Below are 14,282 nucleotides of genomic sequence, written 5' to 3'. Positions count from 1 at the left end.
TATAAAACACATGAATTAATGTTTAAATGTAATTTTATAAAACACATCTCTTTATAACCGAATTTTGTTTTCAGGGTGTTCATTTTATTAACATTCCTCGGACGGAAGTCATTAATAGCCGGGGGAAATAAATCTTCAGTTATTGAAGCTATGGTTCGTACATTGGGTAAATTACTGGCTCCTCTTACCAACGCGCCATCCAATTCCAATCGACTGGACGTCACCTTAATCGGCTGGGTATTATTATTTCTTTCGGTATGCTTAGACACTATCGCACCACCGCCCTGTTTCGAGGACAATCACGAGAAAACTAGAGAACAAGGTATTTCATATACGGCGTATTTATGCACAGCATTTTTACAATGTTTCCTTCACTAATCATTAGCGAATTAAAAAAAAAATTATAAGGGAAAAGCAATTCTATGTACATATTATAGTGAAAATATTTTAAGATAAATGCTAATAATTCCAGTGCTTTTTATTTATTGTAATTGTGTAACAGAATAATATCTCTATAATGTTTGTTTCGGAAGGTTTATTTTCTCGTTGGGAGTTCATTCAAGGAGAATCAGCCATGCAAAGGAGATATGTCAATGCTAACCGTTCGTCAGCCTCTCGTAGCTACCGCAAAAGATTACAAAAACGGTTATTGCATCATAAACAGCAGCTTCATGAATTAGAACAAGCAAAAAAGTCTGCAGCATCCAAAGTATATAACGTCAAAGTGATAATTTTGATAAATTTTCATAAAATGATTGCTAGATTAAAAAATATATACATATATTATATTATTTAGGCTACCAATATTTTTGCATAGACTACATATCAGAGTTTATACTTTGAGTTAATTTAATAATATATATAAAAATAATATATGTGTATATGATATATTCAGGGATTAATGACTCTTTCGTCTGACGCCGCTACATTGTACAATAAAGTGGAAGCAACTCTGAAGGTTCAAGAACGTTATTTCAAGAAGACACTGAAGCAACATTCCGCAAAGCATTACAAGGATATTCTCAAGAGAAACGAGTCGCTGCTTCGCAGCCCGTGTTGCAGTCAAGCGCGACAGTCTAATACTAGGTTGGTATAAAACAAGAATTTTAATTCTTTAAAAGCCTGATCTTTAAGACACGTGATGTGATTAAGAAAAATATCTATACATATTTTTTATTACATATATTTATGTATCTGCAGCAAATCATCGGACGTCATGGATTTGGAAGTGGAGTACAATATGACAAATCTATCTTATCAGAATGTTTTGCCAGTGGCTCGCGGTCTCATTGCGCTCATTTTACATAATTCGGCTAATGTGGATATGTTTCTGTTAGCTTGCAAGGTAAGGTCTACTAAGGTCTACTTTAAAAACACAAACTATCAACGTGCATGGGTTCTTTCTAGGCTCATATTGTAAGATTTTGTTTAATTAAATTTTACTTCAACTCGATCGAAGTCGAATTTCATTATTTGTCAAGTTTTTCAAAATTCGCACAATTGCATTGCTTAAAAAAGAACTTTTTGTGTGAATTTGACAAAGCTCTGTATATTATTTGTCTTCGTAATCAGGTTTTGTAATTTGTAATCTGAAATCTGACATACATTATAAAATGTAACGTGTATTAAAAAAAAAAATTACATAGACTAAAACGTGAATCTTCCGATATCTCTTATCAACAATTAACTGTATAGATAAGGCAGTTGAATCTATCTTGTAATATTTACGCGGCTTTGTAATTATACGTCTATAATTACATTTTTGAATTATCGTACATAGGTAGTCGCTAGGCTAGTAGTATCTACACGTCCCGCAATAGGCTTGTGCGAGCTTATGACCGAGGAACAACTCTTGAAATTAATCAGATTGGCAACGGATACATCTGACGCTGCTTGGTCGTCCCATGCTGTTTCCTGTCTTCTGATGGACCTGTTAGAAGGTGATTATAATTTATACTTGTTATAGTTCGCCACGAAGAAACTATTATAAATAATTCATAATAATGAAACTTTGTTTACGCGACAAACTTTTAAAGCATTAGAAAGTTTACTCTCAATTTTTTTTTTTTTTTTTTTTTTTTATAAAACAGTAAACCTTAGCGATTTGATTAAAGTATAAAATAAATTAATAAAATTTGATTTGTGCAGGAGGACGATTGTATTCTAGAGCATGTACTTCTACGCACGAAAGTAGTCCATCGGAGGAGATTTTCGACTCTGTTGTGATTCATACAGACGAAAGTCGTGCGGCAGAGGAGGACTCGACCAATGTTGCTAGCACCAGTGCACCTTCCGCTTCTACATTAGGTGAAGGATTCGCCGAAGGAGACGCAGACGAGGAAGTGCAAGTAGTAACTTCGACCACTGCTGGCACGTCAAAATCCAACGGTTATCTGCCGTCCCTTTTGGAATCCGACGATAGCGAATTGGAAGACTTTCTGGACGACATATTGGAGCGTGGCAGAAATATGTTGAAGAAAGACAGCACAGTATCGAAAATTTTAACTTCTGCCATTACTGGGTATCTAGATCTTTTCTCTTTTCTTCCTGGTCTTTAAAAAGAAATGGTTTTTAAATACTAACGATTAATCCTAAGCACTAACTTTTTTTGTAATGTTAAATGCTGGCACAGAATGTTCCTAATAGTTATTAAAGCAACACTTTGTTTATTTTATTTGCTACGATTGTATTTGATGTACACTAATTTATAACAATTTCCACGATAAAACAGTTTAATTTTATAAAAATTTTACACGGAATCTCATCTGTATCTAGCAGTGCTTAAGAGTTGATATTACTTATTTCTCACGTCAACTTTATATGGCACATCTGATTAAAAAGTAATAAATGATATATTTTTAGGAGCATCTCTTTAGCGATGGACGCACGCTTGGAGTACGGAGTTGAAATGGGCGTAGAAATATCATTGAGGATACTGTCTACGGTCGGCATGTACAATCTACCTCACAGCATAAATGCGACAATACACGTTAGTTTGTATATTATATTGCTTTTCTTATTTTTTGCATTGTTTTAATAACTAGGATATTACACACTTCTTCAAATGTATGTCTTAGATGTTTTAAAAAATGTTCTTAGTAGAGAAGAGAGAGGAATAATTATTAATACTTGTTAAGAAATAATTATTGTAAAGTCATGCCATTATGCAAATTGAATTTTATATTATAGGTGCCGACAGAAGCAAATCGCTGTTGTCAACAACCGTTCTTGCGTACCGAAACGAGTGATAGAAGTCAGGAAAGCGGAAACTTTTCTGATCCTAATGTTAACATTTCTAATCTTTTAATGTTAACAAGATGTTTCGAAAAGATGTTCACAGACTTATATCTACGGGTGAGTTATTTATTATTGAAGTAAAATACATTTGCGATATGTTATTAGATCAACGCAGAGGCTTTATCGTTTTGACTTCTGTTTTAAATAACGTTACTGATTTGACATTTTTCTTTTTCCTTTAAAGAAATCAAGAACTTATTTCTAGATGAAAAAATTATATCGGAATCAAGGCTACTTTTAATTAACAAATTTATTTCTAAATTATATAATTTCTTTAACTTAATTTGACAAACTAAGTTATATTTCGTACAATTGTTTCTAATTGACGCCGTTTTTTAAGAAGCATACACATAATTAGATGGATTTGCTTTTATTCTTAGATCTTTTGTATTAAATTGAATTTTTTCTGATATATAATGCATATATTTTTATCTTATGTTTAACAGAATAATAGTACGAACTTGGAACTTGTTCTCCAACTTTGGCTTGCGCTGATTATGGACGCTGCTACTGATCATCCAAGCTCGCAGTTTGACCCCTCTTTAATACCTTTGATTCCACTCAGTCCAGCAGCCATTTCCAGTCTAATATCTGCACTGTCGTGGTAAATTAATAAATAAGATGCGAATTACGATAATGACATTTAATCTATCCTAAAACATGATAATAATATTTTTAATGCGTAATTAATTTATAAATAAATTAAATTTTAAGGCATACTGGGGTTTCGTTACGCGCTTGGTGTCTTGCGTTGCAATGTTTAACTATTGTCTGCAATCAGTTACGAAGAATTTCCGATCCACCTAATAGTCCTTCTATGGCTAGTTGTATTGTTAAAGAACGCAATACAGGCCCTATGTTGTTGCGCCTACTTTCCGGCAACGGATTAAATATCAATACGATGGATAAGCAATATATTATGGTGAGTATACGTTTTCTTTTTATGATTTATATAATGACTTATATGCCACGCATGTATGAGAATAGAATAATGTTTAATTGCATATTTTTTATGTTTTATTTACGATAGCATTTCTATTTCAGGCCGGGCCTACAGTTTGCCAAGCATTACACGATTTTCTCATTAGGCTGGAAATGATGTGTGATGTTATTACGACGGATAGCCGTTTAGGTAACTCCCTGAAGGATTTTCTGCTACAAGTGATATATCAACTTGTGCAACCAAGTGGGCCTCTCATTTTAAGAAAGGGGCCTTTAGATGCGCAGTGCAAGCTAATAACATCTGTAGTTAATCTGAATTATGTCAATACCGACTTGGGCATCGCTATGAGCATATCTGAATGCGTTGGTGTGTTGGTTTCGACATATGTCAAAGAATCTGAAGGTAAAATTTTTTCTTTATCAAATATTTCCACAAATAATATTAATAATAAAAAGCGAAAAAGTTATAGTGAAAGAAAGACTGAGCAGTTAATTGTTAACAAGTCTATTTTTTAAAATAGATTTTGTATTGATTTTGAAAAATCACTTTTTATTTCTGATATACTGTTCCAAAAATTAGACATTGATTGTAAATGGTTTATCTCAGTTGTTTTTGTCTTCGCAAGATGATCGCAAGAGTCTCAATGCGCAAATGTTGTTCTTACAGTTGGCGCACAATGTGGAGGTGCGGTTGATTCGGCTAACCAATCTGGTAGTTTCGGTGGTCTGTTCGCTTGCGTGCTCGGCGGCGATGCGAGACAATGTCGCCCTGCATCGTGGGACACTTTAATCGTGGCTCTCATCAAATTAGTGTGCACTCTCATTCAGACTCCATTACCAAATGTACGTATTTTGTACCGTATACTCAAGAATTATTAAAGAAATTTATTTGCATTAGTTTACTTTTTATAACATATAAAATAATTGCATTTTATATTTTAATTTATTTGTGAATACTTCCTGTTCTATGCATTCTAGTGTGCTTCATTTGCAAACGTTTTACAGATTCGCCAAGATCATTCAGAGGAATCGGCGGAAATGGAATTATCCGAGACGACTTGGAGCTCTAAGAGCAATGTAACCGATTCTCAGAACGCGAATACTTGGCAAACGGACGAGAGTAAAGCAGCGGAGCAACGAAACTCTTTTCATCTACAACAACCTAAACCTAGCAAATCTTCCGTGCCTTGCCTCGCTGATACTGGTAACTACTAACGTATATAAAAGATAACTTACTGCTCCACAAGTACGTCAAGTTTTATTAATTATATTCTTTGTTTTTAAGTTCTACAGCACGAGCCGACTATGATGCGTTTACTAGGTGCTCTCGGTCATAGCACGGGATCTTCGCTAGCTATGCTCTTAGGCGAAAGTACGAGTGCGGCATCGACTACCGAACTCGGCGATCCGGCTTCGATACCGGATGCGACGTTCCAGCTCTTAACGACTCTTACAAAAAAGGCTAGCGATTCAACCCTAGTTCTCAAGCCGTTACTTCGCTATCTCTCCTCGTGTAAGAATTTATACATTATAGAATTGGAAGACTCATTATTTTCCGTTATTTAATTCTGCGCGAAAAAAAAACAGCACGAAATCTTTTTAATACAAAGTCTTGTCGAGAAAGTAAGATGTCGCACGATTACTTGCAGCATGCGGGGAAACCGAGTTGGGAGTTATGCAGCTGTCCGAACCACTTCTTTGGTACATCCTAAGGGTATTGGACAACGCCTCGTCGTTATCTATTTTTACCGCGATGGGCGGCGTAAAAGTGCTTTGCGAGAATCTCGTGAGGTCGAGTAACAGTGGTACCGCCGGCGCTTCCACCTCATCGGGGGTGATCGCTCTTGTCATGGAACATCTGTCGAACGCGCCAAACGTGATGCAGATGATGGCGAGCAGCAGTAAGAAAGGTGTCAGCTCGCTGGAAACTCACGACGACGGTTTACTGAATTTTGCGCCTCTCGGCTCGATATCCTGGTTAAACCCGACCGCGCAGCCGGCGGACGTTCTCATACAAAACGCAACTCCCCACAAACGCGCGAGAACACCGGCATGGTCGTATCACTTTTATCCCGACGAGGCGTGGGTCGACCTCACCATCACTTTACCGTGCGCTATCCTGCTTAGGAAAGTGGAGCTACAACCACATCTCACGGCGTTGTCCAGTAAGTTTATAATGCCTCAATTTTTATGAAGATAATGACGAAATCCTCAAGGTTTTATGATTAGCGTCCTTTTCTAGCAATACATAGGGTATTCTTCATTAAACGCATTTCCTTTAAACTGCGGATTATTTCGCTAAAATAAAAAATTTTTGTAAAAGAGTAACTGATTTAAGATTCACCAAAAAATTCGCGGTTCAAGAGAAGTGCGATTGGTGAGAAAGACAAACCCTGTAATTAAACAGAAAATTTTTTTTTTACACGCGCATATTTGTTTGACAGCATGTCCATCGGCTGTGGCGCTTGAAGTTTCGAGGGAAAGTAACGGTCCATTGACGCCAGTTTGTCCGCCGATGCCGACGGCGGGCTTGACGTATATACGCGTTACTTTAGCACAACCGGAAGTCGCGACTTCCGTATTGGTGCGCCTGTACAAACCACGGGACTCGACAAACATAAATCTCAGTCAAATAAGATTGCTGGGTACCACCGCATTCGGCGAAATTAAAACGAATCCGGACACGATAGACGAGGAACAACTAACGAAGACTAGGTAACATTATTTTCTCTCTTGTCCCAAAAGTGAGGCCATTGGCTCCGTTAATCTTTAACCGTGGGTTAAAGATTTATCACGGCTATGAGAATTCAAAGAATTTATTTCTGATAACGTTTATGTAGCTTGGGTTGGCTGCGATTACTGCATCAATGCTTATCGGTAAGCACGCTGAACAGTAATCTGGCCATCGAGGTGCTTAATTCCGCGGCTTCGGTCGAAGGCCTCGTCGAGGCATGCTGCAACCTCCTGTTACTCCCAGCACCGTCTCTCTTTACTCCCAACCTGGAGAGGGTTCTATTACAACTTGGCTTACACTCTCGAGAGCTTGGACTTCGTCTCATTGGTCTTTTACTCAACAACAGGTCCACCCCTTTCTTTCAAGGTATCGCTTTGTTCTCTGTTTTCTGCAAACGAAATCAGCAATGGCCTTAAATATAGATAAACTAAGCGACCGTCTTGAGCCTCGTACTTTGAAAGGGCTCTTGCATTTCAAATGATTTAGTTAGACTCTTCACGCAAGTACAACATGTTACGAACGAGGAAAAGATAATTCCTTTTTATTTATATCTTTGTTATTTATGAGATATGTAAATTATGACATATAAATTAGGGAATATGTAATATTTTAAATATCTGTAAGTAAAATTGATAATATTTGCTAGTTTATTCAGTGTTTTCTGCAAAGTTGCTTACATTATTTTAAAATCTTATAATAAATATTAATTTTTTGTTGGTATTGATAATATAGAAAATGTTTTATTTAGGATACAAATATTAAAGCTGTTTCTGAATAAAATATTTTATATAGTAATCTCTTTTTGTAAGCTTATTATGCTATGATAATATGCTATGATAACTGTGTTGATACTTGACAGGGGCTGTGACTTCCCAGGAAACGTCTATCGTACAATTGGTCGTTGAATTGCTTCAGCAATTGTGTTCCATTCGAGACTTTAGCACGGAGGCTCGCATGAAAGCCGTTCTTACGTGGTTGCAAATCTCGGCCACGAATGGAATATCTCAGACAAACAGTAATCCCAATTCAGTGAATCCACCAGCGGTATACATTCACTGTGTGTCTTCTATCATTTGGAAGGCTCATCAACAGCAGAATCACAACTACGACCTGCAAGTCTTGCTGACGGACGAACTGTTCTAGTAAGATTATTTAGTTTTCGCATATTCTGCTTTAATATTTCAAACCTTTTTATTCAAGCACACACATAAGTCAATTTATTCTATTATTGTATAAAAATTTTATTTTGGATATCTTCAAACTTTTCCTTACATGGTAAAGAATTCCAATATTATAAACATATATGAGATAATTTTAAACTTTAAGCCTATTTTTTTCATAAAGCTATTTAACATTTATTGCGTCCGACTCTTCAATTAATCTTAAAAATTTTTTTGTTGAACAGCTCATTGTACAAATGGACTCTAACTCTTGGAAACAATTCAGCCTTGAAGCAAGCGATCGACTCTGTCCTGTGCGCTTTCTGCTACGTGAGACCATCCTTGTTGATTTTGCTTTTGGAATGGGTACAAATCTTAGTACCAAATATCGCGGTAAATTCGACTGCGTCTGTATCCGACGATTGCAAGGAAAGCGAGGAACAGACGGATGATAAGAAGAGCGATGCAGAGGGATGGTACTGTCAGTTTGTCTTGCTGAAGCACAAATGGCTACATTTGACGGAGGGACAATTGCTGACTGTCGCTGCAGCGGCACGTTCGCCACCCGGTACTCAGCAATTGATCGATTCCGGTCTTCCTGCGTTACTGACAGGATCGATTACAGGTTGAACTTCCCTTTCTACATTAAATATAAAAGCCTTTTTTTTAGATAATCTATAATTCGTGGCAAGATAATTTTCTAAGTATAATTTGATATGTAATATACATTTTATTAAGTATATCATTTTCACTGATACATACATTTCATTAAACTTCTAAAAATTTGATTAAAAATGTGCTTAACATGCGTTGACAAAAAAAATTTAGATTGTGCTTCGAATTATAGATTGTGCTAAAATACTTCTAAATGGATTTCAAGCAGATTTGTTAAGGATTTATTAACGATAATGATTTATGCATTTAGATTTTTGTAACCTGGAGAAATCCAAGCAGCTACAGCGAGACAGTAAAATGGCATCGGGTGACAGCAATGAAACTAATGTGCCTGAAGATGTCAACTCGACGGACAGCGATAAAGCGGCAGGTTCTAGTTCCGGATCGAACAATTATTCTGGTAAATATCTTGGAAGCTTATTTCTAAACCCATACGTTTAAAAATGGGAATTATAAAGTTACGTAACGTTGATTTTCTTGAAAGTATATATAAATTTAGAACAGTAATATTAAAGATTAGACAGAGTTTAAAAATAAGCTCATTATTTATGCACAGAACATGTTATACTGATATGCAGTATTTTTTTCAGGAGGATTATGCATGACAAAACCAGAGAGTATAGCAGTAGTGATAGAATTCCTAACGCTCGTATGTGCGGAAGGTAGAATGCGTGATTGGCTTGGCGAAGAAGGTCGCGGTTTCTGGTTGCCGCTTTTGTCGCTTCTTAGTAATCGTCCTATCGAAAGCCCATCCGCGTCTGCGTCGAGGTATGTACGTTTAAGTGGCCTTTAGATAATACGTCACGGGAGATACGTGCAAAGACCGCGATGCTGTACTATTATGTTGTCATCATCGTTAATGATGCCATAGTCCGAGTCGAGCCTTAATCTTTTGAAGAAAACCCGTCCTATGTAGACTTTGGCTTCTTTTTAGTTTTGTTTAAATTGTAATTTTTGTAAATAAAACGGTATACCGGTATATTTATTATGACATATTGCAGTTGTTCGAAGACAAGCGCGTCGTATGCATTACTGGAAAGCGCTATGATCAAGTTCTTATCAAGATGTTGTTGGTGTCATCTGGATAATCAAAAATTACTGGCAAAGCTTCTCATCGAGATTATTTCTCAACAACGAACTACTTCAAGTAAGTGTACTATGGTATCAAATATCGCTTATATAATTCCAAGTTTTCTTAAGTATAATAACAAATTAATTAATTGAGTGAAATCGGTGTGCCTTCATTTGAATAATATATTATTATAATTACAATAGATGTGCGATATCTCCACGGGATTTCTGGATTTACGCGAAGATTAATTCTGCAATTGCTCTTGGAAGGAGAAAAGGTGTTGGTTTCCGTAACGTCGGAAGCCCCGATGAAAGTTTCAGCAACCGCGACGAATCATAGCATGCCATCCATGCCGTCACATCCTGCTTATCCCCTCGGTCACTATCATCAATTATTATATATGTCAACGCAATCAACGGTGGCAGATATATTACAGCAAGTGTCAGGTATGTCCACACAAGCACAGTTGTGTATTAGGCAAGATTAAAAATAATAATTGACAAAGGCAAAAATGAGTAGAAAATAAACAAGTATTAGAAAAGCTTTACTGATATATTTTTGACACTACGAATGCACTTATACAAAATTTTGATTTTTAAGGGACGTGGCTTCTTTTGTTACTTCCAAATACGTATAAGGGTAACGAAGCAAGTTCCAACGGGAACAACCGTTCTCGTGAATTCTGGGAATCGGGAATGGCGTTAGTGGTAGATACGCTCAGTGTTGCCGCTGGAAACACAGCGAAAGACAAGCGCGCTAAAGAAGCATCGAATAGATCGCAAGCTCGTGGTCCTATAATCAGAAAAACGCGTTTAAATTCTGGTACGTTTTAAAAATTAGGGATACTAATATGTATGTTTACATATTACTAATGCAATAAATAAGAGAACATCTACTCTATTGAGTATAAGATCTATTTCTAATTCTATTGAGAAATTAATCATTGAAAGGACTATATATTTTTGTATTATTTGACAGATGGAACGCCAGTAGCGAGCAAAGCCTCGTCCAATAATGCACAAGCAAACCCAGCCAACACAACAAACCAACAGTATCTAACACATTCGTCTCGTCCTAATACTCCTCTACCGCCTCAGCTTACAATCGCGCAACTCTTGGCGATAGCCGAGGATAGCGGTGTTTCGTTGTCCGAACCGTGCTTACATCTCATCTTACGTCAACGTAATAAGGACTCCAAAGGTATCTAATTTCTTTCTACTCATCTTGTATGACAAAACTGTTCGTACGGTCTCATTGTCAGTATCGATTGTTTGAAGTTGAAAGAATACGAATATCTTCGTGAGTCATTATACGAGTGCGCGCATTTGCTTGCAGAAGACGTGGTGCAGCCGATCGACAACGGACTGTTGAACTATAGAAGCATAGAGAGTTCGTTAGGCGTCTTCAGCGACGGCGGTGGATTGGCGGTGCTGGCGCGGCATTTGCCACTTGTGTATCCGGATCCCGGCAGGCCGTCGTTCTTCGTCGAAAAGTCACCGTCGCCGGAGCAGACCGACGCTGACTGGGTAAAATTGGAGACCAACGACGACATTTACGAGGCCTTGGAGGAGGGTACGAGAACGAATTGTCCACCGAAGACGTCGGTTCCTGCTCCGTACGTGCCACCGCATTCTCTCGCGGCTTTCGGCCTATTTCTGAGACTACCGGGTTACGCCGAGGTGCTACTGAGAGATAAGAAACGGGCGCAATGTCTGCTGCGGCTCGCCCTCGGAGTTTCCGACGACGGCGAAGGCGGCGAGGTGCTGACTTCGCCGTTGGCTGCCTCATTGCCGACCTTGCCGTTCCAAGTACTGAAGCAGCTACTGGACGCCACGCCGCCGACCACCGACGACGGGCTGCTTCTACGAGGTACGACCATAGAAGTGGGCGCTATGCTGCTGTTGTTGAACTGCCTGGCGATATTCACGCACCAAACGGGACAGAACGACGGTTCGGCCGAGCATAAGGCTGGCCAGAGCGGCAGCGGGGTCGGTGGTGGTAGCAGCGCAGGGCGTAGCGATGACAATTCACACCTGTACTGGGCGAAGGGTACCGGCTTCGGTACCGGATCGACACAGCAGTCGTGGAATGTCGAGCAGGCGTTGCTACGTCAACGATGCGAGGACGAGCATGTGACGGTGCTGCTACAGGTTCTCGCCAGTTATATCGGCACATCGGGAGGCGGACAGCCGCAGCAAGAGCTACCAGCTGCGTTCCCCGATTTACTGGCGCGTTCTTGCCTACTGCCGGCGTTATCATCGTACCTGCGGAACGATTCCGTTCTAGATATGGCCAGGCATATACCTCTGTACCGCGCGGTCCTACAATTGCTTCGTGCCATGGCTCTCTCCAGTCAATTAGCACCGCTTTTGTTACCGCGCGGCGGTAGATCTGGAGAACCGTCCGTTGTGTCCCTCTTGTCGAGCATGAAAGTGTGCGTGGACACGTATGTGAACAAGATAAATCGCACGAGGGGCAATAAAACGAACATGAAAGTGGTGCCCAAGTATCCCGACGATACCGAGCAAGACGAAGGCTTGGCCACGTTGATCCCCGATATACAGGAAAGCGCGACTATAGTGCAAAACGCCACGTGCCGGTTATCCGGTCTCGGCGAAGAATTACCCGGATCAAGCCCAACGGCGCCGGAATTACCGTTGCGCTCAAACCTGGAGCACCGGTACTTGGAAGTAATGAAAAACTTACAATTCGGTAAGTCCTACTTAGGATAAAACTCGCTTGTCGAAAATTTGAAGAATACATTTTATAATCACTTTATTTTGAATTAAGAATTAAATATTCCCACATAAAAGAATGTTATTATCTTTGATTTTAATATTTTGTACAGTATGTTAAATATTTATTCATTAAAGAAGTCTTTATGCGATTATAATTTGATTCTATGAGAGCACAGGACTTATCCATAATTATACAAAAAAATTTCATAGAATTTTCAAAATGTCTGAAAGATTATAGAGTTAATAATACTTGTATAGTAAATGAATACCGATAATTAATATTTATATTGGCACCGCAGATACCTACGAAATGATTACCGAGAACCCAGACGGCGGAGGCTATAAATTTACTGTTTCGTATCACTTTGAGTCGAATATGAGGGCTGCCGGCGAGAGAAGTCATCCGACACGAGTGAAAAGATTAGCCCAAGAAGCCGTCACGCTCTCGACAGCATTGCCTCTGTCTTACAGTAGTAGCGTGTTTGTGAGATGCGATGCGGATAGATTGGATATCATGAAGGTATATCGTCTTTTTCATGAAACTCGACTTGAAATCCTGTTGCCTCGTTCGGCTCTACCCGTCGACTTTCATTTTTAACATGTCATAACTCGATGGATGACTTTAAATATTACACAGAAGAAATGGACGGAAGAGCAGGATTAATTAGTCATCTAACAGCTGTTTGATCCTTAAGCACTGGAATGTATCTTGTAACGTAAAGGAGAAGAGCAATTTCAATTATTATTATTATATCAAGCATCAAAGGCTCTATGTACATTTCCACTTATTGAAATTATAACACAAAGAAATCTTGGAGATGGTCTTGTGCAAAATATATTTTATTAATTAGCGATAATAAATTATAACAGAGTAACAAAATACAATTTTTTGCTGTTGGAATTTCAATAACGTACGCGAGGAAGAATATCTTGTTTTTATTTCAACATTGTTCCAGTGCTTAAAGATAAGTTCAGCGAATTAAGTCTCTCGCATGTGCGCCGCAATGTAACACGATATATACGATTGTTGAAGGTACTCATAACGGGGCCAGCAGAAACGCCGTACGCAAACGGCTGTTTTGAGTTTGATGTGTACTTTCCTCCCGATTATCCTAACAGCCCGATGTTGATAAACCTAGAGACAACCGGCCGACACACCGTGCGCTTCAATCCGAATTTATATAATGACGGAAAGGTCTGTCTCAGTGTACTGAACACTTGGCACGGTCGACCTGAGGAGAAATGGAATGCGCACACGAGTAGCTTCCTTCAGGTAAGCTTCAGAAGTCAGGATCTGGCGAAGTTCTTCTGTTAAAAATTGATTTGTCTAGTGATCGAGGCAATATTGCGCTTATTAATAGAGTAGGAGAAAGACGTTAATCACAGTATCATATTGTAACTTTGTTGGGAACAGGTTTTGGTATCGATACAGTCGCTAATCTTAGTGTCTGAACCCTATTTCAACGAGCCTGGATACGAACGGTCACGGGGTACGTCAAGCGGTGCTCAATCTAGTCAAGAGTACAATGCGAATATTTGTCAGGCTACCGCCAAGTGGGCGATGCTCGATCAAATACGCAATCCCTGCCCGTGCTTCAAAGAGGTACGTTAAACAGTTGGTCTCAGAATGAGCGAGATTATATATCTTTTTCCAACAAACAGTC

General features: G+C 38.8%; 1 protein-coding gene across 4 annotated transcripts in view; it reads left to right on the top strand.

Annotated features, from left to right (window-relative positions):
* The window catches only part of Bruce (BIR repeat containing ubiquitin-conjugating enzyme), a 28,111-nt gene that overhangs the window by 11,527 nt on the left and 2,302 nt on the right, over nt 1-14,282 (top strand). For 3 of the 4 annotated variants that reach the window (XM_071703014.1, XM_071703017.1, XM_071703013.1), the window contains 29 exons: nt 75-322; nt 534-709; nt 896-1,086; nt 1,201-1,345; nt 1,781-1,940; nt 2,149-2,521; nt 2,863-2,989; nt 3,190-3,354; nt 3,744-3,901; nt 4,012-4,219; nt 4,342-4,642; nt 4,907-5,082; nt 5,245-5,443; nt 5,525-5,752; nt 5,889-6,404; nt 6,684-6,954; nt 7,080-7,339; nt 7,833-8,115; nt 8,379-8,758; nt 9,059-9,208; nt 9,399-9,576; nt 9,810-9,955; nt 10,084-10,326; nt 10,481-10,702; nt 10,859-11,080; nt 11,216-12,592; nt 12,918-13,138; nt 13,652-13,891; nt 14,033-14,221. In XM_071703014.1, coding sequence (XP_071559115.1) covers nt 75-322; nt 534-709; nt 896-1,086; nt 1,201-1,345; nt 1,781-1,940; nt 2,149-2,521; nt 2,863-2,989; nt 3,190-3,354; nt 3,744-3,901; nt 4,012-4,219; nt 4,342-4,642; nt 4,907-5,082; nt 5,245-5,443; nt 5,525-5,752; nt 5,889-6,404; nt 6,684-6,954; nt 7,080-7,339; nt 7,833-8,115; nt 8,379-8,758; nt 9,059-9,208; nt 9,399-9,576; nt 9,810-9,955; nt 10,084-10,326; nt 10,481-10,702; nt 10,859-11,080; nt 11,216-12,592; nt 12,918-13,138; nt 13,652-13,891; nt 14,033-14,221 — 7,753 coding nt within the window. The remainder of the gene's footprint in view (nt 1-74; nt 323-533; nt 710-895; nt 1,087-1,200; nt 1,346-1,780; nt 1,941-2,148; nt 2,522-2,862; nt 2,990-3,189; nt 3,355-3,743; nt 3,902-4,011; nt 4,220-4,341; nt 4,643-4,906; nt 5,083-5,244; nt 5,444-5,524; nt 5,753-5,888; nt 6,405-6,683; nt 6,955-7,079; nt 7,340-7,832; nt 8,116-8,378; nt 8,759-9,058; nt 9,209-9,398; nt 9,577-9,809; nt 9,956-10,083; nt 10,327-10,480; nt 10,703-10,858; nt 11,081-11,215; nt 12,593-12,917; nt 13,139-13,651; nt 13,892-14,032; nt 14,222-14,282) is intronic. The other variant, XM_071703015.1, reaches the window with a different exon arrangement.

The sequence above is a fragment of the Temnothorax nylanderi genome, unplaced genomic scaffold (assembly GCF_030848795.1).
Source record: "Temnothorax nylanderi isolate EJ_2023f unplaced genomic scaffold, tnyl_v1.0 TNYL_tig0033_pilon, whole genome shotgun sequence".
Taxonomy (NCBI): Eukaryota; Metazoa; Arthropoda; class Insecta; order Hymenoptera; family Formicidae; genus Temnothorax; species Temnothorax nylanderi.
This window is presented reverse-complemented; position numbering and strand designations above follow the sequence as displayed.